The following is a 22,696-nucleotide window of genomic DNA, read 5'->3' as shown; positions in this document are numbered from 1 at the left end:
CATTTTCACGTTGCTTTCCAGTCATTGATTTTCTCTTTATCAAGTAAAAAGAAACTGATTAATATACATTGCATTTGCTTCGCATGTGGAAAGAGTTGTCAATAATGGCATAATGCGGTAGTGTACAAAGTGCTGTAAATAATAATTTCGACTTCAAAATGCACTAAAGAGCTGCTATAAAAAGCATTGTATTATTATACACACCTGGCATGGTTGTATAACTGGAAGCATTGCCTTCAATATTAATATATAAGATACTGTTTATTACAAGACATTACAAAGACTAATAGATATATATTTGAATAAAAATAGTATGAAGGTTGATAATATTACAATGAAGAACTAATGCTACTCTCCAAGATTTGACGAGCACTCTCAGTCAATGCGCTGGCTCCACATTTCTGCAACACGGTGGGATCAAGGATGCCTTGATTTACGAAATATGTCAAGATGCGTTCCAATAATTCCAATTGATCTGGCAATGACAAGTTGTTGATGACAGATGCAAGGATAGTGCCAATGTTCAAATTGTATGTCTATAATATCACAGATGTTAGTTGTGCGGTACACAATGCCCCAATCATTTAGACCGTACCTTGATGAAACTCTGGTAATAGATGGAGGAAAATACACCCATCAAGAATTGGCAATCAAATCTATCAGTCAAACCACCGTGTCCAGGAATACTTTGACCGAAGTCTTTAACGTTGAATGCACGCTTAACACCACTAGCAAAGAAGCCACCAAATGGCGCAATTAATGAGGCAAAACATGCCATCACGAGAGAATGAAGCTGAACAGGTGCAATCCACACCTTCGTCACCTCCTTGTGGATCTACTCATACCTTCAGAATTGAATGAATTGACATTTTGCAGCATAATGCACTTACCAAAGTCTTGATGATGGTAGTCCACAGAGCAGGTAAAGCCCAAGGAACAGCAGTGAATACAGGGTTAACAGGGCTACAATCAATTTCAGACCAGGCAGACATGGACAAATCCTATCGATTTGTGAGAACGCACGATAACGGGATTTTCTCGCGTGCATCATTTTACCTTTACGGGGCAAATCATGTAGTTGAATCTCATCAACAAAGTAGACCACTGTACTAGTCATTAGTACATCACACGCCAATCTCCTGATTCCTTGTAATCTTACCAACATGCCGAAAATCATTGTGCAGATCCAGCCGCCGACAAAGCCCTCCACTGTCTTCTTTGGTGATACTGTGATAAGAGGAGTTCTACCCCAGAAGAATCCGCAAATGTAGGCAAAGATATCATTGCAAATCACGAGTGAAGTAGGAATAAAGAACCAAATCAAACCCTCCAAAATGTTGTTGACAATGAAATGGCTCTGGAAGACGACAAGCAACAAGGCCATATGCATCCAGCCAAATTGACGGAACTGCTGTTTGTACTGACCCTTCTTCAAATTAGTGACAAAAAACACAAATCCTATACATACCCGAGTAATGAGATACAGCAATCTTTTTCATTGAGACCAAAGAACTTACCAATCATGTAGAGAACAAAGCTGATAAATCGATGGTGAGTAGCGAATGGTAAGAGTACTCTATCAACCAGAATAATTTGCTGAAAGTAATAGATGATGGATTCGCCGTAAAGAAAGTAGGTTGTAGTTACTAAAAAGTACCTAAATATCGAGAAAGAGAAATGTATGGTTGGCATTATCATTCGCATAAACGTGTTTGACTGAGACGGCTTACCAGCTCATAGTTTTGAACCATCTGAAATTGCTATCCTTTGCTGGAGCCTGGGCTATTTGCAGCACTTCATTATATACAACTGTTGATATAGCAATGACCATCATAATAACCCAAATATGGCCCGAAGCGAGAATAAGGAAAAAGGTGCCAATCATCATGAATGTGGTGATTGTTCTGACCCACCAGTTTCGCCATTTCTTTTGGCTGGATTCAGCAGCTAACAATGTCACCTTTTCTTCTGACTTCTCGGTCGTCAATGGCTTGGGAGATTTCTTTTTGCCTCCCATCTTGTTGATTGTAGAATGATCAAGGAAAAGGGAACCTGAATTACAATGGACTAAACGCTTATTAAAAACTTTTTCTTTTACAGAAAATGTTTGGGGATGTATCTGAAAAGTCAATGGCCCATGGTATTACAAGCACGTGAAAAACGCAGTATGAGAGATTCTCTTGTCAACAAGTGTTCTTGGGACTCAAAGAGTTACATGACAGGGGAAGCTCGGCATTCTTATGTTTGAACCACATTGCGTAAGACGAGTGCATTATCATTACAAATCATCATTATGAATACGAGCCTTTCGACACTTCGGGTGGTTTCCTGACCTATGCTTCGCTTCGGTGGAAACCAACCTACGTTCAAACGGCTCGCGCTGCCGCGGACCTTTGGCTAATAACGCAAAATTTATATAGTTAAAATGTTAGAAGAACCTTGATTGTTGATTGATATATAATCACTAATCATATGAGTGTCTATGCTTTGGATGGTTCTCTATCTTCCCTTCGCTTCGGTGAAAACCAACCTGCGCAGCAGCAGCTCGTGCTACTGATTGCTCTTGCATATTTTAACAAAATACTGCTGCTTTCATGTTGACCCTCTGCTTACACATGAAAACCCTTTATATTATCTGTGGACCTAATTCTTATGTGATGCTTTACATCCATGTACACGTAGCTATTTCATATACGGGCAAGTATCATCCAGGTATTATCCCTTTTTTAGTCAAGAGTGTGCCTAATACAGCAAAATCTGGGCGCATTTGAGCTGTGTTTTTTCGCGTTCAAGGATGTTTTAGATCGTCAGAATAGCACCAAACAATTGCTCTCATCTGCCAGTTACTTTCTGACACCTTTGCCCGATTTTTTGGGGATAAAAAAACATGGACAAAATTCCACCAAAAATTAAACGATCGCGTTTTTGACCTCCAAAATGAAGACTTTTACTATGGTATATCTTGAATCGAAATGTTTCTATCGATCCAACGTAACCCTTGAAATCATCTTTGTGGGACCTTGATTTGTAAAATTTCGACATTTTGGCCAGAATCCTCTTTTCATATTTTCACAAATTGCTCAATAAGTTTATTTAAAACATCTATCGTACTTTGTACCATTGGATGCGGCTTGAAAAGCATTCCAAGAAAGCTTAAAGAAGCATAGGATGATCATCATATTTTGCTTAGTCGAATCTGAAAAAAAAAATTCAATCGAGTCGAAATTCATTCAGATTTGGCCAATCTGAAGCAGATTATGATTTTGGGTTTGAATTAATTTTGGCTTGTGGAGCTGGCTGGCAAACTCAATGTCCTTTTCATTATGAAGGCAATACAACAATAGATGCTTTTGAAGCGTATAAAAAGTAGGTGGCAGGTCATAGCACTATAGTTTATTGTGCTAATTTCTTACATTCTATATTTAATAACGTTAGTCTGGACATTGACGATTCAGGGGCTGCACAACATGTCTGCAGTAAATAGGGAAATTTCTGAGGCTTTAGGTCATCGTTCAAAGAAAACAATGACAGCATTGAGCAGAGGAAAGAGGGTAGAAACAGCAGTGGTTTTTGCTTATTAATTGTAAAATCATTAATCATACGAGCCTTTCAGCACTTCGGGTGGTTTCCTGACCTACGCTTCGCTTCGGTGGAAACCAACCTACGTTCAAACGGCTCGTCGTTAATCATATATGAGCTTGGCCTGACAGGTGCCTTGAAACTCAGTTTCCATATTAGGATTATAAAAATGTCTACGGACTGAACATTTATTATGTTATGATACACATTTGGACAAAATGATCTCTTTCGGAAGATTCTAATTCATGCGAAAGGCTATAGCTGTCAAACTTCTGGCGTAGAATTTACTTTTTTATTGATTTCTAGCCATGGCTTTAGATTATCAGTTTTAAGGCGCATTTGAGCCAGGTTTCCAGTGGATCCATACCTTGGACCAACAAGAATTTCTTGGAAAAAATTGAACTTGATAGTGCCGAGTTTAACTGGCGATTTAAGGCTCCTGAGCTATTCTTGCCTTTCAAATTCAGGGCAGCAGCTAGTATGACTATACAAGTGTTGCGAACGACAACACTCCAATATTGAGAGGAACAGCTTTGATTAGAATTGTTTTTGGATTTGTGAATGAAAATATGAACAAGAGCCTGTTTAATTACAGTCATAGCTGGTGAGTCGTGATGCGGTATGTTCGTCAATTTCTAAGGTCCATCTTGAAGCTAGTTTCTGTAATGGAAGGACACGAGTAAGAGGCTTTCAAGGGATAGAAATGCGGAATCATCAAATTGCTACTGCCATACATTCCCTACTTTAAACAGCACTTAAATGAGCCATTTGTAATAATTAAATCTCCTAGATACAAGCAAGTTTAGCAGAAGCAAGATGCATTAGTAAGACTAAGCGATAATAATCTTTTTGGATTCGCAATCCCCTTCTTACGGGCCTACAACAACATCAATTACCATCACAATTAGCATGGCAATGGTTTCGCCCGCCAAAACGCATTTAATCTCCGCATATCAGTTTCTGTTTGGATTTGATGATTCTTGAAATTTTGGGCAACATCTGACCTATTTTGTAAGATTCGACTATGTAAATGTGATGGCCATCCCATACTTCCTTAAGCATCCGCAAGACTGTACTGGCTCTAGGAGTCGCACCTTATTAGTAGTAGATTTCTTTCCCAACTTAATTCAAAAAAATATCTTATTCCCCTTCTTTGCAGACATTGGGTCCACCAACAGTCTTTTCTATCCCTCAGTATGACATTTAAAGGACTTTAAATAAAACCTGGAGCTCGACTCCCCTACAAAAAAAATACTTCCTTAAGCTTTCTTGAAGTACTTTTTAAGGCGTATCCAATGGTACCCATTATAATAGGTATTAATAGAAAGCTTATTGAGCAATTCTGAAAAATATTACATAAGAAGGCCGCACAATTAATGTTTCAGAGGTTGCTTTGGATCAATACTTTCATTTTGAATTAGTATCATAACATAATAAATGTTCAGTCCTTAGACACTTTACAACCCTAATATGGAACCTGAGTTTCGAGGCATTTGTCAGGCCTGGCTCATATGAGAATAATGATTTTACAATCAATCAACAAAAATCACTGTTAGTTTTACCCTCTTTCCTCTGCTCAATGCTGTCAATGTTTTATTTGAACGACGTCTCAGAGCCTCAGAGATTTCACTACTTACTGCAGACGTCTTATGCAGCCTTGAGTCGTCAATGTTTAGACTAACGTTATTAAATATAGAATGCAAGACGATGTTATTATGAACGATATAGAATGCAATAAAATATCATTATAAACGATAGCTTTATGGCCTGCCACCTACTTTTTCATACGCTTCAAGAGCATTTACTACTGTATTGCAGTATGAAAAGGGCGTTGAGTTTGCCAGCTGGCCCCACAAGCCAAAATTAATTCAAACCCAGAATCATAGTCTGTTCCAGATTGGACAAATCTTGATGATTCTGGACTCGATCGAGCTATTTTTGCAGATTCGACTAAGTGAAGTATGATAATCACCCCATGCTTCCTTAAGCTTTCCTGGAGTACTTTTCAAGGCGCTTCCAATGGTACCAAGTTATATATATGATTTGAATACACTTATTGAATTATTTGCAAAAATATGAAAAGAGGTTTCTGGCCAAAATGTCGAAATTTTACATATCAAAGTCCCATAAAGATGATTTCAGAGGTTGCTTTGGATCGATAGAAACATTTTGATTCAAGATATACCATAGTAAAAGTCTCCATTTTCAAGGTGAAAAACGCGATCGTTTGATTTTCGATGAAAACCATGAGGGGTACCTCATGCTTTTTGGTCGAATTTTGTTCATGTTTTTTTTGATCCCCAAAAAGTTGAGCAAAGGTGTCAGAAAGTAACTGTCAGATGAGAGCAAGTGTTTGGTACTATTCTGACAATCTAAAACGGCCTTGGACGCGAGAAAACGCAGCTCAAATGCATTCAAATTTTGCTGTATTATGGACACTAAGGACTAAAAAGTGGAAATACCAGTATGCTACTTGCCCGTATATGAAGTAGCTACGTGTATATGGATGTAGAGCATCAGATAAGAGTCAAATTCACAGATAATGTAAAGGATTTTCATGTGTAAGTAGAGGGTCAGCTTGAACGTAGTAGTATTATGATAAGATACACAAAGGTAACCGGTAGCTCGAGCTATCGCTGTGCAGGTTGGTTCTTACCGAAGCGTAGCGAAGGTAGAGAACCATCCAAAGCATAAACACTCATATGATTAGTGATTATATATCAATCAACAATCAGGGCTCTTCTTCTAGCATTTTAGCTATATTAATTTTGGGATATTAGCCAAAGGCCCGCGGCAACGCGAGCCGTTTGGTGCAATTCTGGAGGTCTAGAAGAGCATCTAACTCGAGAAATTACTGCCTGATCAATCCGAAATTTCGCTATGTTTTGCAGGTTATAGAGCAGTAAGAGGCAATGTGAGCATACTGAAGGCCCGTATATGAAGCGTTCCATTATTAATACAGACCTGGAGCGTTGTACAAGAGTTAGATCCACAGTTATGGAGGGCTTTTACTTGGTACGACAAATTTAAAAACTCCAAGTCAGTAGAATATTCGATGAAGCTGACAGGATGCTAACGCGATGGACAAAGGCAAACCACCGCTGCTTACTTTGATTATCATCAAAGTGAGACAAAGGTAGATAACCAAGCGAAAGGTATAGGCATTCGCCAACTTGAATTAAAATGCGCATGTCTGATCAATATAGGATTTTGTGTTTAAGACGGCAGTTTAAGCGCAATAGACTATTCTCCCAAAAGTTCTGAAGTAGAGTGATCTGGATCAAAAGTATATCTCAGTACCTGTTGTCAGCAGTTGCGAGTGAATTGGATCAATGATGCTGTTTAGTTGCCAGATTCTTGAAAAGAGCCTCAATCATTAAGCCGAACGTGCTTACTACAGAATGCTGGTCTAATCTGTACCATTTACACAGCGTCAACTAGGAAAGAGCTGAGCTGACGATGATCTTTTGTTTAGCATTTGAATAGAATAGCCTTTGCCAGAAATCGTGGCGTTCATTTTGAGACTGCTTCAACCATACAAAGCAAAACACAGTACATTTTTAACCTCTTTCTCCTTTGCACACAATTATAAACTACAAAAATGGTTACTTATGGTGGAGGTAAATGCAAAGCAAGTTCTATTTTTTTGCTGCCATGTTCTCTCAACTGACCAATTCATTAACTCCTAGATGAAGTAAACGCGCTTGTATTTGATATGGGCTCCACGTCTACACGTGTTGGTTTTGCAGGAGAAGATGTGCCCAAATCCATTTTCCCAACTTCTTACGGCGTCGATAAAGAAGGCAACTACTATATTGGAGACAGCAAACTAAATACATGGAGGGCCAACATGGAAATCAAAAATCCCATGAAGAATGGTCTTGTCAAGGATTGGGATGCAGTTGAACACCTCTGGCAAGCAGCTTACAACGATATGCTTCACGTCAATTCATCAGAGCACCCTTTATTATGTACAGAACCAGCTTGGAATACACCCGAAAACCGCGAAAAGATGATGGAATTGGCATTTGAAAAGTTTGAAGCACCTGCTTTCTATGTGGCCAAGGATGCCGTCATGACAGCGTACAGTGATATTTACATAAGTGATTGATTGAGGTTCAGTTGTTGATTTTGTTTTGTCTACCTAGTTTTTCAGTTGGTAGAGCTACTGGTTTAGTTTTGGATTCTGGAGGAAGCACAACAAGCGCTGTCCCAGTGTATGATGGCTATGTGTTGAAGAAGGGTGTGCTTCATCAGTCCGTGGGTGGCGATATCTTGAGTCAGCAAATTAGAGATTATATTAAAAACGGATTGCATTTGGATGTGACACCTCTGTACAAGATTGCTAGCAAAAAGCCAGTTCCTGCTGGCCAGCCACCTCAACTTCAATTGCGCAAGAGGCCAGATACAACAGAGAGTTTTGATGATTATCAGATTTCGGTAAGGCAGACACCAGACCAACGAGTATAGGAGTGGATACTAACACCGAGCCGTCTGACAGAGAATCATTCATGAATACAAGGAATCAGTATCACAAGTGTCAGAAATTCCATACGATGAGCATTTGATGAATCAAAGACCTCAAAAGCCATTCGAGTTTCCTGACGGCTACAACAATTCATTTGGTGCTGAGCGCTATAGGGTGCCTGAAATCATGTTTAATCCTCGCTACATTCATTTGGTAAGCGATGTCTAGTGAATCCAGAAGGTCAAACACTCATCTCTCTCGTGTATAGCCACCTCTTGAACCAGGAAAAGAAACACAACCCATCCCTTCATTGGGGCTCACTAGAAAGCAATTACAACACACTGTAGGCGTATCGAAACTTGTATTCAACAGTATCAGTGCTTGCGATATCGATTTACGTCCTTTGCTTTTTAACAATGTCATTGTCACTGGTGGAAATACACTGTTCCCTGGATTTACAGAGAGATTGAGCAACGAACTGCCCATGATGGTGCCAGGAAACAAGGTCAAGGTGCATGCATTTGGAAGTCCAATTGAGCGTAAAAGCAGTAGTTGGTTGGGTGGCTCCATCTTGGCATCACTAGGCTCATTTAACCAGTTATGGATCTCCAAGAAGGAATACGAGGAAGTTGGCCCCTCGATCATTGAGACCAAATGCCAGTAATGTCTATCATTTCTAATAAAATATAATTATATCAAGTGTGGGTCCTGATGAAATGTATGGTGGCGCTGCAATACCATCCAAGCTGGCCAATGCTACATGCTACAATGGCTCAGGGAGTTTCAATCGCTTCTGATCCACCAGACATTAGACGCAACGGACCTTCTAATGCAGGTTGATGACGTGCTAAAATGGTGCAGTTTTTACCAGGTCAAAAGGGCAGTGGTTGACAAAAAGAGAATCCATTCAAACAACCGGATGAGAGCCCTACAAAATGTACAAAAATAAGCCCTAGTTTTAACATTTTATTATTTTTTTTTCTTCCCCGCAACGTTTCTTGTTCTTTACACCCCACTCTTCCCTTCTCTTCCTTATTATTTATTGAATTAATATCATGTTGGCCGCCTCTCGTAAAGCCATTATCAGCACTGCCTCAAAGGCTACTTACGCTACAGCTGCTACTGCTAGTCAAATCACCACAGCCGCTAACGGTGTCAAGGTAGCTTCATCTCAAGAGCCCGGTCAAACCGCTTCTTTGGCTGTTGTTGTTAACGGTGGTGCCAGAGCTGAATCTGGTAGCAATGCTGGTGTTGCTCACTTTTTGAAGAACTACGGCTTCAAGGTAATATATACATACTTGGTTGCTCTTGTCTCTACTGTACGGCGCCCTTGTTTTGCTGTGAAATTTGCATAGATATCATTGAAATGTGGACCTGCAGATACAGAGATGAAATGCGCAACAATTGCTACATAGAGACAGAGAGACATGGGGCATTGAGCAGCTTACTAAACAGATTGTATCCATCATAGAACAACGCTGATCGCACTGCTTTCCGTATTGCTCGTGAAGCTGAGATTGCTGGGGGTGTTTTGTCTTCTAACCTCTCTCACGAATCTCTTGTCTTTTCCGCTGAACTCTTGAAGGATGATGTGTAAGTATAGATGAACACTGTGTGTGACGGACCATGTGGAACAGGGGCGAGAGGGCATTGGCATGATGCACCTATAAAATCAGACGATAAAGATTATATGACGGTGTCTAGGGGCGAACGGGAAAGTGGACTTGAAAATTGACAGCTCATCTAACATCATTTGTGTATAGTGAATTGTTTGCTGAAATTTTGAGCGATGTTGTTACCAAACAAAAGTTCCAGGAACACGAATTCATCGATGTTGCACACCAAACCGCTGCTGAATCCATCAATGCTCTCGGTAATGCTGAGATCTCTGCTATTGAAGCTGCTCACCACGTTGCTTTCCGCACTGGTCTTGGTAACTCCATCTTTGCCAAGCGCACTGCCCGTGTCAACAACGCCACCGTCAAGTCCTTTGCTCAAAGCCTCTTCACCTCTGGTAACGTTGCCCTCGTTGGTACTGGTGTCGATCACGAAATCCTCCAAAACTTGGCCGAAACTTACTTGAACCTTCCTTCCGGTAAGCTCTCCTTGGAAGCTACTAAATACTTTGGTGGTGAGACTCGTATCGAGTCTGTCTCCAACAAGGGTAACTACGTTCTCGCTTTCGAGGGTGCTGCTCTCAACTCTTCCGAGTATGCTGCTCTCCAAGTTCTCCGTCAAGCTCTTGGTGGTGAAGTCAACATCAAACACACTGCCGGTTCTGGTATCCTTGCTCAAGCTGCTGCCAAGTTTGCTGAAGGCACTGAAATCAAGGCTTTCAACTTGGGTTACTCTGATGCTGGTCTCTTTGGTGTCCAAGTTTCTGCTTCTACCGCTGAAACTGGTGCTGCCATTGCTGCTGCTGTTGAACAATTAAAGGCTGTTTCCAAGGGTCTCTCTTCTGATGACTTTAGCAGAGCTGTTGCTCAAGCCAAGTATGCTGCTACCGCTGGTTTCGAGACTCGCCTCGATACTCTTGAAACTCTCGGTGCTCAAGTAAGTTACACTAGATCCGTTTACATGGGCGCTTTATTGATTTGAATTGTATAGGCTCTTAACTCTGGAAAGTATACCTCTGCTGCTGATGCCGTTTCAGCATTCGAAAAGGTTACTACCTCTGATGTTGCTCAAGTAAGTTTTGCATCATATGCTGTAGATTAGAAGGCGTATAATTAACATGTTTGTATCAGATTGCCGAAAAGCTGTTCAAGAGCAAGCCTACCTCTGTTGCTCTTGGTGATCTTACCGCCTTGCCTTATGCTGATTCCGTCTCTTTGTAATTTAACACAAACCACAAATATTTATATACGACACATTGAATACACAAAAAGACAACTAAAAAAAAAAGAATTAATATATAAAATAGAGCAGCCCTTTTGCTCATGATTTCACCTTAGAATTTATTCAATGATGGGTATGAGATTGATAGCATAGTGCATTGCTATTGATTTGAGGCATTAATCCACATTTATAACACATTTACACTTGAACCATATGTTGCAACAGCATATCGGTGGGTGGATGTGGTTCTTTCAGGATATAACACGATAGTAGTACTGTATAGTCTCTTTCAGTTCTCGACTTCACTTGAGAAAAAGGCAGTGGGCCTAATAATAAGTCTTAGTTTTACCACAAGCATTTCAAATGTTTTCATGCGTACAGGCATCAATTTTGAATATCGGTACTATCATAGTGTAATCTCAAATTTCGCATCTGCGATTTAGCATACATCTGTAGCAAACATTAGACAAGTGATAGAGAGATAAAGAGCTGATTTATTTAGGACATATCATTACTAAGAATGTGCTTCAAGCAACCAACAAGCACAAAGTTGATTCAGCGCAATTTTCCTTCAAATGTGCTTGTGATGTTCACTTTGCAAGCTATTTATTGCAATTCTTTGGATTATTAGCTGTATCTGTAAGCATTCTTTTGCAAATCCCACATCTTGGAATCATAGGTGCTCGCCACATTGAGTAGCAATGGTATATCGTTTTGATTCAGTCTATCAGATAGAATAAAATTAGAAGGTATTCATGCCTCATCAGCAATTACGATTACCCTAATTTTGACGCAAGACTCGCTGGATCATCTAATGGTGTATCAGACTGTGCTAAAGCTTCCTGCACCTCGTCTTGTAGCATGGTACTGTACAAGTAAACCAGCTGCAAGCTGTCTTCCATGTAACCAATGACCTATGATAATTATGTTAATAAGCACTCGGCTAAACTACTCATATCCATTCACCTCTTCAGAGCAGGATAGATCACCATTGTTTTCATCGTATTTTTGCTTCATAGTAGTCAGCATATGATGCACCAGATTAGACATGGCAATCACCTGCCAGTTGCCAGATGGATTTGGTTTTTTGCTCGATGTTGGTATATGGGGAGGTGTATCAGGCAAAGAATCAGGAATCCTATGGTTTAGTACTCGGCATTTGCTATTGATACACAGGGTTAAACGTGTGCCTTGCTGTTCGCTTCAATTCACTACTTACAAGTTGTTTGTATCTATGATCAAGCAAGAGGCTTCAAGTACAGAATCAGAAAGTGTGAATTGTTCCAATGTACTACGTAAATCAGCATCCAGCACCGAAGTGGGTGGTAATGTGGGTATTCCCATCAAGGTAAAATCAGATTTAAAGGTATCACAATAGGAGGCCATGAGGGAGCGACCATATGATTTGGCATAGAGACGATCGATTCTCGTGGAAAAGTTGGTGGTGGTGGCAGAAGATGAGGTGTTGGAGGTACTGGTTGATTTGGAATAGGGTATATCGTCATTTGCCTGCTGCTGTTGCTGCTGTTGAGTGATATCTGGCTCCATATGAGTGATGGTGGATCTAGAAATCAGAATGTAAGTTGATTGACATTTTGTATTTGTTTCTTGTTTTACTTTGGCATAGCAACATGATAACATTCATTAGGTGACACAAAGGGCGGTGGTAATTCAAGTGATAGAGAGGATGGCGATGATGATGCGACAACAAACGGATCTGGAGACCAAGATCTTTCTTCTGTATCACTCAACCACCTTGACGAACTTTTCATCGAGTTGGAAATCGAGTCTATAGAGGATGATGCGGCGTATGTGTCTCGGCTAATACTTAAGGCGTTCATTGCAGTGGCAGTTGATACGGGCGATCGTGTGGAGGTGTTTCGAGGAATAGCTATGGATTCAACGTCTCCTGTTAGGTGTCTCACAATCTTATCTTCAAACTTAGGTTCACTGTTGGCATCGTCTAATTCTCGGCTGAAAATGGAGTCTGTAGACACTGAGGTTGATAACGTGTCCTTTTTCACAATAGTTCGACTTTCTGTGTTTTCATAGACTTCGTTACACCGGATGAAATAAGTTAATATGTACAATATCCTGCGCACCACACTTGGCCGTAAACCCACTACGATTGTCCTGGTGATTCGCGATGGTGTGCCCACAAATCCATATAAATCACTGTTGCAAAAATATGAGCCTTACATTTCCATCATGGGATAATTTGCAGAATACCTCAATTGAGCCCATAGTGGATCGTAGTTGCCATGGTGACACCCGATATGCTAAAAAAAAAAAAAAAAAAAAAAAAAAAAAAAAATGAACGAGTAAATGATACCACCAAATGACCCATTACGAAATACAACAGCTTACCTGATCTACTTCAGGGGGAGAGACGGTATGCACCCAGGAGAGATGATGCATCAGGACCCCAGTCAGCAACGTGGATATAAAGTAATTGTGTGCCTTATTATCAAATTGGTGTATTAATCGCATTAATTCCTTTATTAGACTAGCATCGTATTCGGATTTCTTTTGCGGGAACGTTGACATGTTTAACCAAAGGGGTTCCTAAGTGTTTCAATGTAAGTGTCAAGTATGTATGTTTGTAGCAATCATAGAGACTTGCCTGTATTCGCGGTGTGGTATATAAATCAAAAAATGACTTTTTGAACTGACTTGATGCGTCTATCAAAAACGCATCGTTCTGGAATGCATTTGGACTGAGGAATATAGTGCTGGATCTCTTTCTAGGCTGTAACTGAGGCGATGGGTGATGTTTAAAGTATTGATAGAGCTGCTTGAGTGCAACTGCTTGTAATTGATGTAGTCTATTTTCGATCAATGCAAAGTGCGAGAATATAAAGTCGTATAGTGTTTCATTCTTGTCTTCTAGAGTGATGATAATGGCGACTGCAAATTTGACTGATCTGGATGTTTGTCGTACAGGCTAAAAAGAATAAGAAAAAACGGGTTTAGCCATGGATACCAATACAGAGCAAGATGTGAATTTACATTCTCTATAGCAGATATTCTAGTGGTCGGTAAGGGTGTGGGATTAAAGAGGCCGTTCTCCATATTGGTTTGAGCAAATTTACGTGAGCGTTTGGTCGATATAAAGACAGGTTGATAGTACGGATGAGAGTAATGGTCATCGTCACTTGATTGCTCGGATGTGTTGTCCTCCCCTAAAGACGAATTTGCTAGAAATGATGCAGTTGATCTATCGCTGTTGATGGATGAAAACGATGCCCTTCGTATGCTGTCTGAGGTGTGATGGGATGAATGCGATTGATAGTTGTTCAATGTAAACAGCTTGGATATCACGATTTGAGGACTTTTGTCTCGCTTGTAGTAATGTACTTTTGTATTCATGCCTTTGTAAGCTAAGGGTGCAGTGCCAAATATCATTTCTCCAGTGAGATCTAGCTTGCGATGATTCTATGGTAGAATGAGCATTAGTCTATGCAGCAAGTGCGTGTGTCATTGTCATTCATTACGGGCCGCATGTGTTTCTGTTGATCTGATAAGGAGAGGGATGGCATGGTTCTCATGTAAGATGGTCTCCAATCATGCCTCTGATCTTTGAATGAGCCCAATTCCATGCCGCCATTTCTGCTCGAGGAAGAGTGGTATTGTGAGCCATTCCAGGAACGAGCCAACGTACTCGCCGCTTCACTATTGTTCACATAATAATCCGAATCATACAGAATCGTCTTATTAGAGTCACCAACATCCTGGCAAAATAAGACTCGAAGATGCTCTTGCTTCAATTCAGTGGGGTGCCATCTATTTTAATTAATTTTATACAAAATCAACATCAAACATCTCAATCGACCCTTTCCCCCCCCCCCTCTCTCTACCCAATGTCATTCATTTTATAATTATCAGTTTTTATTTACGGTTGAGTTTCTAGTAGTATTTGGCTATGACTGTCGTCCGCATCTCTTGAAACAGTTTTGTTTCGAAAGAGTCGTTGCAGCATGTTCCTTGAGTAATCTTGCTTTGTACAGTGTTGTTATTGGAATGAAAGAAAAAAAAAGAGTGAGAGAAAAAGATATAATAATCAAAAAAGGAAAAAAAACAAGAAATATTCAAATCTCAGGCTTCTTGTCAATCACCATTCACCAGTAGTCTTGTTGCATGCAGTTCAGCTGGCTGCCTTGAACCAAGATGCCGGATCACATGATGCATTTGTAGCAGCAGCAGCAGCAGCAGCAGCAGCAAAAGACTGGACTCAGATGAGACATGATCATTTTTCTTGACCACAAGCGCCACGGTAAAACTAAACCGACATTTGTCGCCAATGTACTACTCGAGATTGTCTACTAGGCTCATTCGATAGTGTGTGTCTAATGAATGATCAACGGTGCAACGGGTTTAAAATGCGGGGGAGCTTGGCATATGTATCATTTGAAACGGGGATGCCTAGACCCTTTTGGATGTATACTGTCGCATTCCAGTTATTCAAGGAGAGCCTTTTTTTTTTTCATTAGTGCTGCAAGATCGCATGCTGAAGAATTTAATGTCGATCATGGACAAGGCACACAGACAGGCACAAAGGGGTTAGATTGTAACAATATGTTTATTATATTTGATGTATTAAATGATGAATAATGATCATGCAATGCGTTTTATATATGAAGAATATGGTTTAGGCCAATTGGCAAATGTATGATGGATGAAAAAACTGCACAGGCAATTTAGTTGATAGCATTGATATCGTAGACGAGATCGTTGATCCTGAGGTTGTCGAGGTTAACAACATCTTGAAGGGCATTGTCAAAGTTAAGATCACCAGTACCAATGTAGCCAGCATCGACATCGACAAGAGATCCATCATTGTCACCGTTGCCGCCATTACCACCATTGTTACCACCATTGTTACCACCATTGTTACCACCGTTGTTACCACCATTGTTACCACCGTTGTTACCACCATTGTTACCACCGTTGTTACCACCACCAGTACCACTGCAGCCAAAAGTAGGGTGACAGCCATCATTGTCCTCACCGTTATCCAAGTCTTCGTTGTCATAACCATTACCATCATCGTTCCAGTCCTCATCATCGTTACCGCCTTCATAGTCATCCTCATCATCGAATTCACCATCATGTTCATCCTCGTAGTCTTCAAATTCCTCAAAGTCATCATGATGACCGAGTTCATGATCACCGCCATCATGATCACCAAGACCATTGTCACCATGACAAGGAGCAGCAGAGGTAACAATAACCAAAAGAGCAAGAGTAGCAATGCAAAGTTGAGCAAGACGAGCCATTTTAAGAAAGTGAGTTTGTTCTAATGTATTATTGAGAAGTAGTGAATAATGAAAAAAATTGGAGTCGAATTGATCTGGTTTATATATGTTTTTCAAATTGAATAAAATGAGAGCCATTTGATACCATCAAGCCTCTACCTCCTTTCATTAGACATACATTTGCTATATCCGCAATTAACCCTTTGAAAATGTGGAATTCCAGGCCTTGAGCGTTTTGTGCTGTCTGAAATGATGGATCGCCCATATTTACTTTTTTTTTTTTTTTTTTTTTTTTTAAAAGGGATGATTTGTGCATGAATCTCGTCTCAAAAAGGAGATTCAAAAATCCAGATGAGTGTGTTCAACTCATATCAGCTCCAATGTGTGGCATGAGGCAGAGCAAATGGCATGATCTGGATAGACGTGTATCAATCAGGTAGCAAGGCACACACGTCTGTTCAACTTTACCATACGTTATTCGTTGATTAAAATGTACATAAATTAAAAGAATTCATTAAAAATGTATTGTATCCACTCATTTAGTGTACGGGATCCACGATACACATTCACAAGCGTGCCTCCGTTGATACATCTATCCATTAATATACAAATTGTATTGAACAAAAACTGCGCCCCCTTCCTCACTCTGTAGACCTCAATCTCCCCTCCCCCTTCATTTACAATCGAGAAACAAGGACCCTTTATTACAATTACAATTTATACTCTGAGCAAGACTCTTTTCTCAACTTTGCAGCAGCTGCGTGATCAATGAACCAATACACCTTACCAACAGGCTTGACGCGTTGACAGGGCAAGTTCTTGTCGGGCTGCTCAATGATTTGTTGGACCATGTCCTTCTTTCCGTCACCAGCAGTAACAAAGACTACCAATCGGGAGTTATTGACGACGGGATATGTCAGTGTGATACGCTCTGGAGGAGGCTTGGGTGAGTCAGTAATAGGTGCGACCCAACGCGTATGCTCATCCAACAAGGGATGACCAGGGAACAAGGAGCAACAATGGCCATCTGGGCCCATTCCCAGCAAGAGCAAATCAAAGCGAGGCAATTCGTTCTTGAAAAATTTCTTGAGCTGTTGCTCATATTCACTAGCCGCGTTTTCAGCATCTTTAGCAACAGCATATGCTTGATTGATGGGATAAATGTTTTCTTGAGGAATTTGAGGGATGTGATCCAGGAGAGATTTCTTTACCTCCAAATAATTGGAATCGGAATCGTCGTGAGAGACGCAGCGTTCATCAGCCCAAAAGATGTGCCACTTGTCAAATTCAACATTCTTGTTGTAGGCTAAGTCCTTGGACAAAATCTTGGGCAGAGATCCTCCAGAAATGGCAATGGACAGATGGCCGTGTTGAGCAATAGCGTCGCGTGAAACTTTCTCGACAAAGCTGTTGAGGCCGCTTGACAGAGCGTCACCATTCTCAAATGAATAGACAATGGGCATTTTTATATGTAGTAGATACGGGAAAAAGAAGCGAGATGAGATGTTATCATTTTTATTTGATAAAAAATTATAGAACTCGACGTCATTTTCCGGTGTGGATGGCTTGACTGGCGGTTGTGCTTTGGTTTGAGCATATTGCATCGAGTTGTATAAGTGTGGTTTTGCTGTGTGTGTGTGTGTGTGTGTGTGTGTGTGTGTGTGTGTGTGTGTGTGTGTGTGTGTGTGTGTGTGTGTGTGTGTTGTTCTTGTACATGGATTGATTGGATGTGAAATATATTTTATACAGAATCCATTTTAACATCTCCTGCAGAATCTTGGCTTCTTGAACGACGTCTATCAGCAGGACTGACAGAGCGGCGATGCTGTGTGGGGCTGGCGGATCTATCACGGCTGTCTGATCGACGACGATGACGGCTGGCAGAACGAGAGCGGCTAGGCGAGCGACGGCGAGGGCTGGGAGAGCGACGACGAGGGCTAGGGGATCTTCTGGGACTACGAGAGCGTCTATCGCTGCGACCACGTCGGGGAGGACTACGAGAGCGTCTAGGAGAGCGAGAGCGAGAGCGAGGGGAACGAGATCTACGTCTTCTTGAAGAGGATGTATTGGCATTTTCGGCCTTCTCACTGAATTATACCATATTAGACTCGTCAAACATCTCTATTCACTCATGTACTTACGGACAATCCCGAGCTCTGTGGCCAGTCTGACCACATTCACTACAGAAACACACATCAATTCATGCAAACTACAAGCACTGGCATATCTCCACTTACAAACAACAGCCTTTTTGAAATCTCATGGCACGTTCACCACTATAGAAAAATTAAAACTTGTAAACCTCGATGCTCATGTTAAAGATTATGCAAAAAAAAAAAACCCCCCCTCCTCGTACCTTCCCTTGGGCAAAGAACTAGATAATATTTGATTAGTTATAAATAGTCAATTACTGGCATTTTGACTACACACTCACCATTCATTGGCACTGTATAAGGCATTTGGTATGGGATAGTCGCTTGGATTAGTATCTTCGTGCACGCTCTTATGATTTAGCGACTTACATGTGACCTAGTCAGTTTGGATATTGACATTAGCCACGTTGAATCACACTCTGTTCCATAAATGACAACTTACCAAATTCACCACAGTTGTAACATCTGTCACCACCGTCGTTGTTGTTGTCGTATCTTCTGCCTCTATCTCTATCGTAATCACGGTCGCGGTTGTCGCGGTTGTCACGGCTATAACGATCACGACGACTATCACGATCACGATCACCTCTGTCGCTTCTGTCATTTCTATCACCTCTGTCACGGGCACGATTGGCAACTTGAACGATCAATCTTTCGCCTTCCAACTCGTAACCATTGAGCTCTTTGGAGGCGTCTTCAGCATCTAATAAAACAATGTCCTAACGTAATTAGTCTCCACCGAAATGACCCACTTGCACACCATCTGCTTTCAGGTACCTCTGATATTCTATACATTGACAAACATTCAGTGAGTATGTCTTCCATCCACGCTATTAGCAAAAACTTACATCAAATTCAACAAAAGCATAAAAATCCTAACATGGAAAGATTGATCAACACTTGACATGTCATAGATACGAAACGCTCTGCAAAAATACGTACTCTAAGGACCAAGTCTCTAATTCTGCCGTATCTGCTAAAGAGATCTCTCAATTCTTGTTCGCGCGCATAGCGACTGACTTTGCCTACAAAATGCCACGCCATGATCAGAGACAGTTGAAGACAAGTTTGTATAGTACTTACCCACGTAGAGTCTGCAGGGGTTGGGTCTAGATCTGTCGTCACTTCTATCACCACCTCTGTCGCCTCTATCGCCTCTATCGCGATCTCTGTCTCCAAAATACGACATTATAGGAAACAACAAAAAGGAAAGGGGGTCTTGTTCTTTCTTGATTATTGAGAAAGAGGAAGAAAAAAAACTTTACAAATGTGAGTCGCCATAATTTCTAATGGGCATTGAGAGCCAGCAAACTTTTCATAATTTCGCCCAGTTGAATCCTTTCATTGCTTATAACGAAATGACGTTGAAATAGGATCTCAGTGACTGTCTGAACTAATCAAATATGATGTGCCTTGAATCATGTCAATGCTTTGGATGGCAAGAGAATGCATGAATGGCGTACAAATTAGTATGGTTCCACTTTTCATTACGTATCCGTTGACTGTTTCAAGGGGTATGATGTGAGACTGGCTCATTACAGAGCACTGCTTCAAGGAAATCTCTATCTCCATGATCTCTACCATTTCATGTACATTTCACTTGATTTGGCTTACTAGCTGATCAATCTCGCTACGCTCGATGACGGTGTCGCCCTGGGGCTCTCACTGAAGACATTTCAAATCAGAGACAATAAAAATATGGTGTATCAAGTAGGCTTTAAACAATCAATTAATGGTTAAAAAAAAAGTTATATCAGAGCCAAGAGGGGGAGGTATCCAATCGCTGATGTTGCTCTTGAGATGGCGGCATAAAGCTGGCCATGCGTAAATACAGGACTTGTGTAAGATCTACAGCGACTCTTTTTAGATATTGTCATTGCAAAAGACACGCTTATGAGGTAAAACTCCCCAAAAAAAAGTATTGGTGCTAAAGCAATTGTCCTTTCAATTCTATGACCCACATTTAATCAGCATCGCAATCATCATTGTCATCATCAAAAAGGCATTTGGGTCAGCCAGCAGCAATACCACCGCCGCTAAAATCAATTGAAACTCAGTCTATTTTTTTTCTGTTCAAGATTGGACAGATTTTGTCTTTTTTCGACTTTTTTAATTTATTTTGTGATATTCGACTATATAAATTGTGATGATCATCCTACACTTCTTAACACAAGTCCCTGGTGGTAGGGCGAAGTGGTAGAACTCCCGTATGCCAACGGGAGGATCCCGGTTCAAATCCTGGTGAACGCAAGTTGTTTGATTTTTTTGACGTAGTACTGATGTCCTCGTTTGGTGTTTTTGTACTCTTATCCATGATCTATATTTTGACGATTTCCGCAAGACTGTACTGGCTCTAGGAGTCGCACCTTATTAGTAGTAGATTTCTTTCCCAACTTAGTTCAAAAAATATCTTATTCCCCTTCTTTGCAGACATTGGGTCCACCAACAGTCTTTTCTATCCCTCAGCATGACATTTAAAGGACTTTAAATAAAACCTGGAGCTCGACTCCCCTACAAAAAAAAAACACTTCTTAACACATTCACTCCAGCTTGGACTGGACAAACTTTGACTTCTTTGGTACTCTGGGCATCACCGATAAGTGGAAGCTGTATCACCCCAGCACATATCGCCAACAGCAACAACAGCTGGTCCCATCAGAACATCGGTTTACCAATGTCATGGTCAAAGCACTGTGGTCCTCCCCTGCCCACCCTGCTGCCAGAACGGTTCTTTATCGGGCACTGTCGCGATGCATCCCACATAAGACCTATCTGCGCACCATTGGCTCTGTGGAAACCCCTATCTGTCCCTTTTGTGCCCAAGGCATTGATACATTGAGGCATTTTATTGTCGACTGTCCTGTCAAATGGCAACTATGGCAAACCGTCCTGTCTCAGTACTACTCCAACTTTCCTCTGACATCTGAAATCATCTATGGCACAGTGCGTTATTTGCATCTCCCTCACTTTATCAAAGATCGATCCAAGTATATTGCCGTCATTTCTACCATTTTCTGGCAGATGTGGAATCTATACTGGCTCCACGGTAGCCAAAATCCTTCACCCCTCTCCGCTGCCTCAATTGAGCGCTTTCCTTCCAGGACAGTTTGTCTTATTGACAAACTGCTTCCGACCAACACATAATCGTTTATTAGATAGTCAGTTCGTTGTTCGAGGTCCACCACTCCGCGATGTGTCCCTCAAAAATAATATTTGAATAAAATAAAATATTAACTACAAAAAAAAAAAAACTTCTTAATACATTCTTGAAGTACTTTTCAAGGCAGTTCCAATAGTGCCAAGTAAAATAAATATTTCGACCAAACTTACTGAGCAATTTTAGAAAATATAAAATGAGGTTTTTAGCGAAAATAGCCATATTTTGCATATGAAGACCTCATGAAAGCGGTTTCAGAGGTTGCTTTGGATCGAGAGAAACATTTTGATTTAATATATATCATAGTAAAAGTCTTGATTTTCGAGGTGAAAAATGCGATCGTTTGATTTTCGATGAAAACCATGAGGTACCCCTCATAGTTTTTGATCGATTTTTGGCCATATTTTTTTTTTTTGGTTCAAAAAGTTGAGCAAAGGTGTCAGGAAGTTACTGTTACTCAAGTACAATTGTTTGGCGTTATCCCGGTGGCTCAGAAAGGTCTACATGTCAAGATATGAAGGCTTGAAAACTGTCCAATTTGATAATGTTTTGCTTTATGGCTTTTATTTATACAGCATGAATCACATTTTTGGTAGCTGGAATTTACTGGAAAGACAGTTCTGTAGCTTGAGCAATTTTTAATTCAAATAGGAGGCATTTTGATTTTGGTAAAGCTGATTCATGCAAATTTTGATGCGATATGTTGCTGGTAAGCTTATTAACAATGGAAACGAAAACCCGAATTTGCTGCTTGAATACTATGGTTTTGCATATTCGCTTCGCTACAGTCAAGCCCTCGTATAGATCAATGCTATCAAATGCTGGCTTGGATGCTTAGTTGTCATAGGTATGCACCTTTGCTTCGCTACGGTAAAACCCCCCTATAAACTAATGCTATCAAGCGTTGAATTAGACGCGTTATGTTCTTCCTCCCAAATCCCCTCCTCATCGCCGGCTTTGCCGGTGGTTTTATTTACCTTGCACGGCACACAGTTCTTTAAAATTTAGAAAGGATATGATTTGTTTGTCTGTTGTTTTTGAATGTTTTACAGTATATTATAAGCTAAATCAAATTACTTTCATGATGGCAAAATTGCCAAATAAGTAAGCAGCAGTATATTCCAATATTGCTGCTAAGACATCGGTGGCCATGAAGCACTTCATCTAAATCATATGCCATCACATTTTTTCGCCAATCACATAGAAAATCGTATGATTATCTAACCAAATGACCACAATGGCACTT

The 22,696-nt window shown here is 40.6% G+C and overlaps 7 protein-coding genes across 7 annotated transcripts; 2 read left to right on the top strand and 5 right to left on the bottom strand.

Annotated features, from left to right (window-relative positions):
* Window positions 1-329: 329 nt before the first annotated feature.
* Window positions 330-2,017, bottom strand: ATC70_009159 (uncharacterized protein; the record flags this gene model as incomplete). The annotated part of the gene is made up of 7 exons (XM_064828396.1): window positions 330-536; window positions 596-835; window positions 891-1,001; window positions 1,057-1,104; window positions 1,160-1,458; window positions 1,518-1,657; window positions 1,731-2,017. The coding sequence occupies 7 exons, from the start codon at window positions 2,015-2,017 to the stop codon at window positions 330-332; spliced, it is 1,332 nt and encodes a 443-aa protein (XP_064685598.1).
* Window positions 2,018-7,180: 5,163 nt separating this feature from the next.
* ATC70_009158 (uncharacterized protein) lies at window positions 7,181-8,711 on the top strand (the record flags this gene model as incomplete). Its single annotated transcript, XM_064828395.1, has 5 exons — window positions 7,181-7,199; window positions 7,269-7,662; window positions 7,728-8,019; window positions 8,081-8,260; window positions 8,316-8,711. 5 exons carry the CDS (start codon window positions 7,181-7,183, stop codon window positions 8,709-8,711), a joined length of 1,281 nt encoding a protein of 426 aa, XP_064685597.1.
* Window positions 8,712-9,102: 391 nt separating this feature from the next.
* ATC70_009157 (uncharacterized protein) lies at window positions 9,103-10,884 on the top strand (the record flags this gene model as incomplete). The annotated part of the gene is made up of 5 exons (XM_064828394.1): window positions 9,103-9,330; window positions 9,519-9,640; window positions 9,811-10,600; window positions 10,655-10,735; window positions 10,795-10,884. The coding sequence occupies 5 exons, from the start codon at window positions 9,103-9,105 to the stop codon at window positions 10,882-10,884; spliced, it is 1,311 nt and encodes a 436-aa protein (XP_064685596.1).
* Window positions 10,885-11,512: 628 nt separating this feature from the next.
* On the bottom strand, window positions 11,513-14,756 carry ATC70_009156 (uncharacterized protein; the record flags this gene model as incomplete). Its single annotated transcript, XM_064828393.1, has 9 exons — window positions 11,513-11,609; window positions 11,666-11,799; window positions 11,852-12,047; window positions 12,105-12,449; window positions 12,503-12,872; window positions 13,559-13,829; window positions 13,895-14,320; window positions 14,380-14,668; window positions 14,743-14,756. The coding sequence occupies 9 exons, from the start codon at window positions 14,754-14,756 to the stop codon at window positions 11,513-11,515; spliced, it is 2,142 nt and encodes a 713-aa protein (XP_064685595.1).
* A 2,094-nt stretch (window positions 14,757-16,850) lies between these two features.
* On the bottom strand, window positions 16,851-17,603 carry prh1 (Salivary acidic proline-rich phosphoprotein 1/2; the record flags this gene model as incomplete). Its single annotated transcript, XM_064828392.1, has 1 exon — window positions 16,851-17,603. One exon carries the CDS (start codon window positions 17,601-17,603, stop codon window positions 16,851-16,853), a length of 753 nt encoding a protein of 250 aa, XP_064685594.1.
* Window positions 17,604-17,881: 278 nt separating this feature from the next.
* SFH1_2 (Chromatin structure remodeling complex protein sfh1) lies at window positions 17,882-18,403 on the bottom strand (the record flags this gene model as incomplete). Its single annotated transcript, XM_064828391.1, has 3 exons — window positions 17,882-18,227; window positions 18,282-18,320; window positions 18,378-18,403. 3 exons carry the CDS (start codon window positions 18,401-18,403, stop codon window positions 17,882-17,884), a joined length of 411 nt encoding a protein of 136 aa, XP_064685593.1.
* Window positions 18,404-18,691: 288 nt separating this feature from the next.
* Window positions 18,692-19,482, bottom strand: RPL32_3 (60S ribosomal protein L32; the record flags this gene model as incomplete). Its single annotated transcript, XM_064828390.1, has 5 exons — window positions 18,692-18,996; window positions 19,071-19,080; window positions 19,142-19,168; window positions 19,236-19,318; window positions 19,377-19,482. 5 exons carry the CDS (start codon window positions 19,480-19,482, stop codon window positions 18,692-18,694), a joined length of 531 nt encoding a protein of 176 aa, XP_064685592.1.
* Between the last annotated feature and the right edge of the window lie 3,214 nt (window positions 19,483-22,696).

This window comes from Mucor velutinosus (genome assembly GCF_035048745.1).
Source record: "Mucor velutinosus strain NIH1002 chromosome Unknown tig00001563, whole genome shotgun sequence".
NCBI classification, from domain to species: domain Eukaryota; kingdom Fungi; phylum Mucoromycota; class Mucoromycetes; order Mucorales; family Mucoraceae; genus Mucor; species Mucor velutinosus.
Note: the sequence above shows the minus strand (reverse complement) of the source record. Positions and strands in the feature narration are given on the sequence as shown.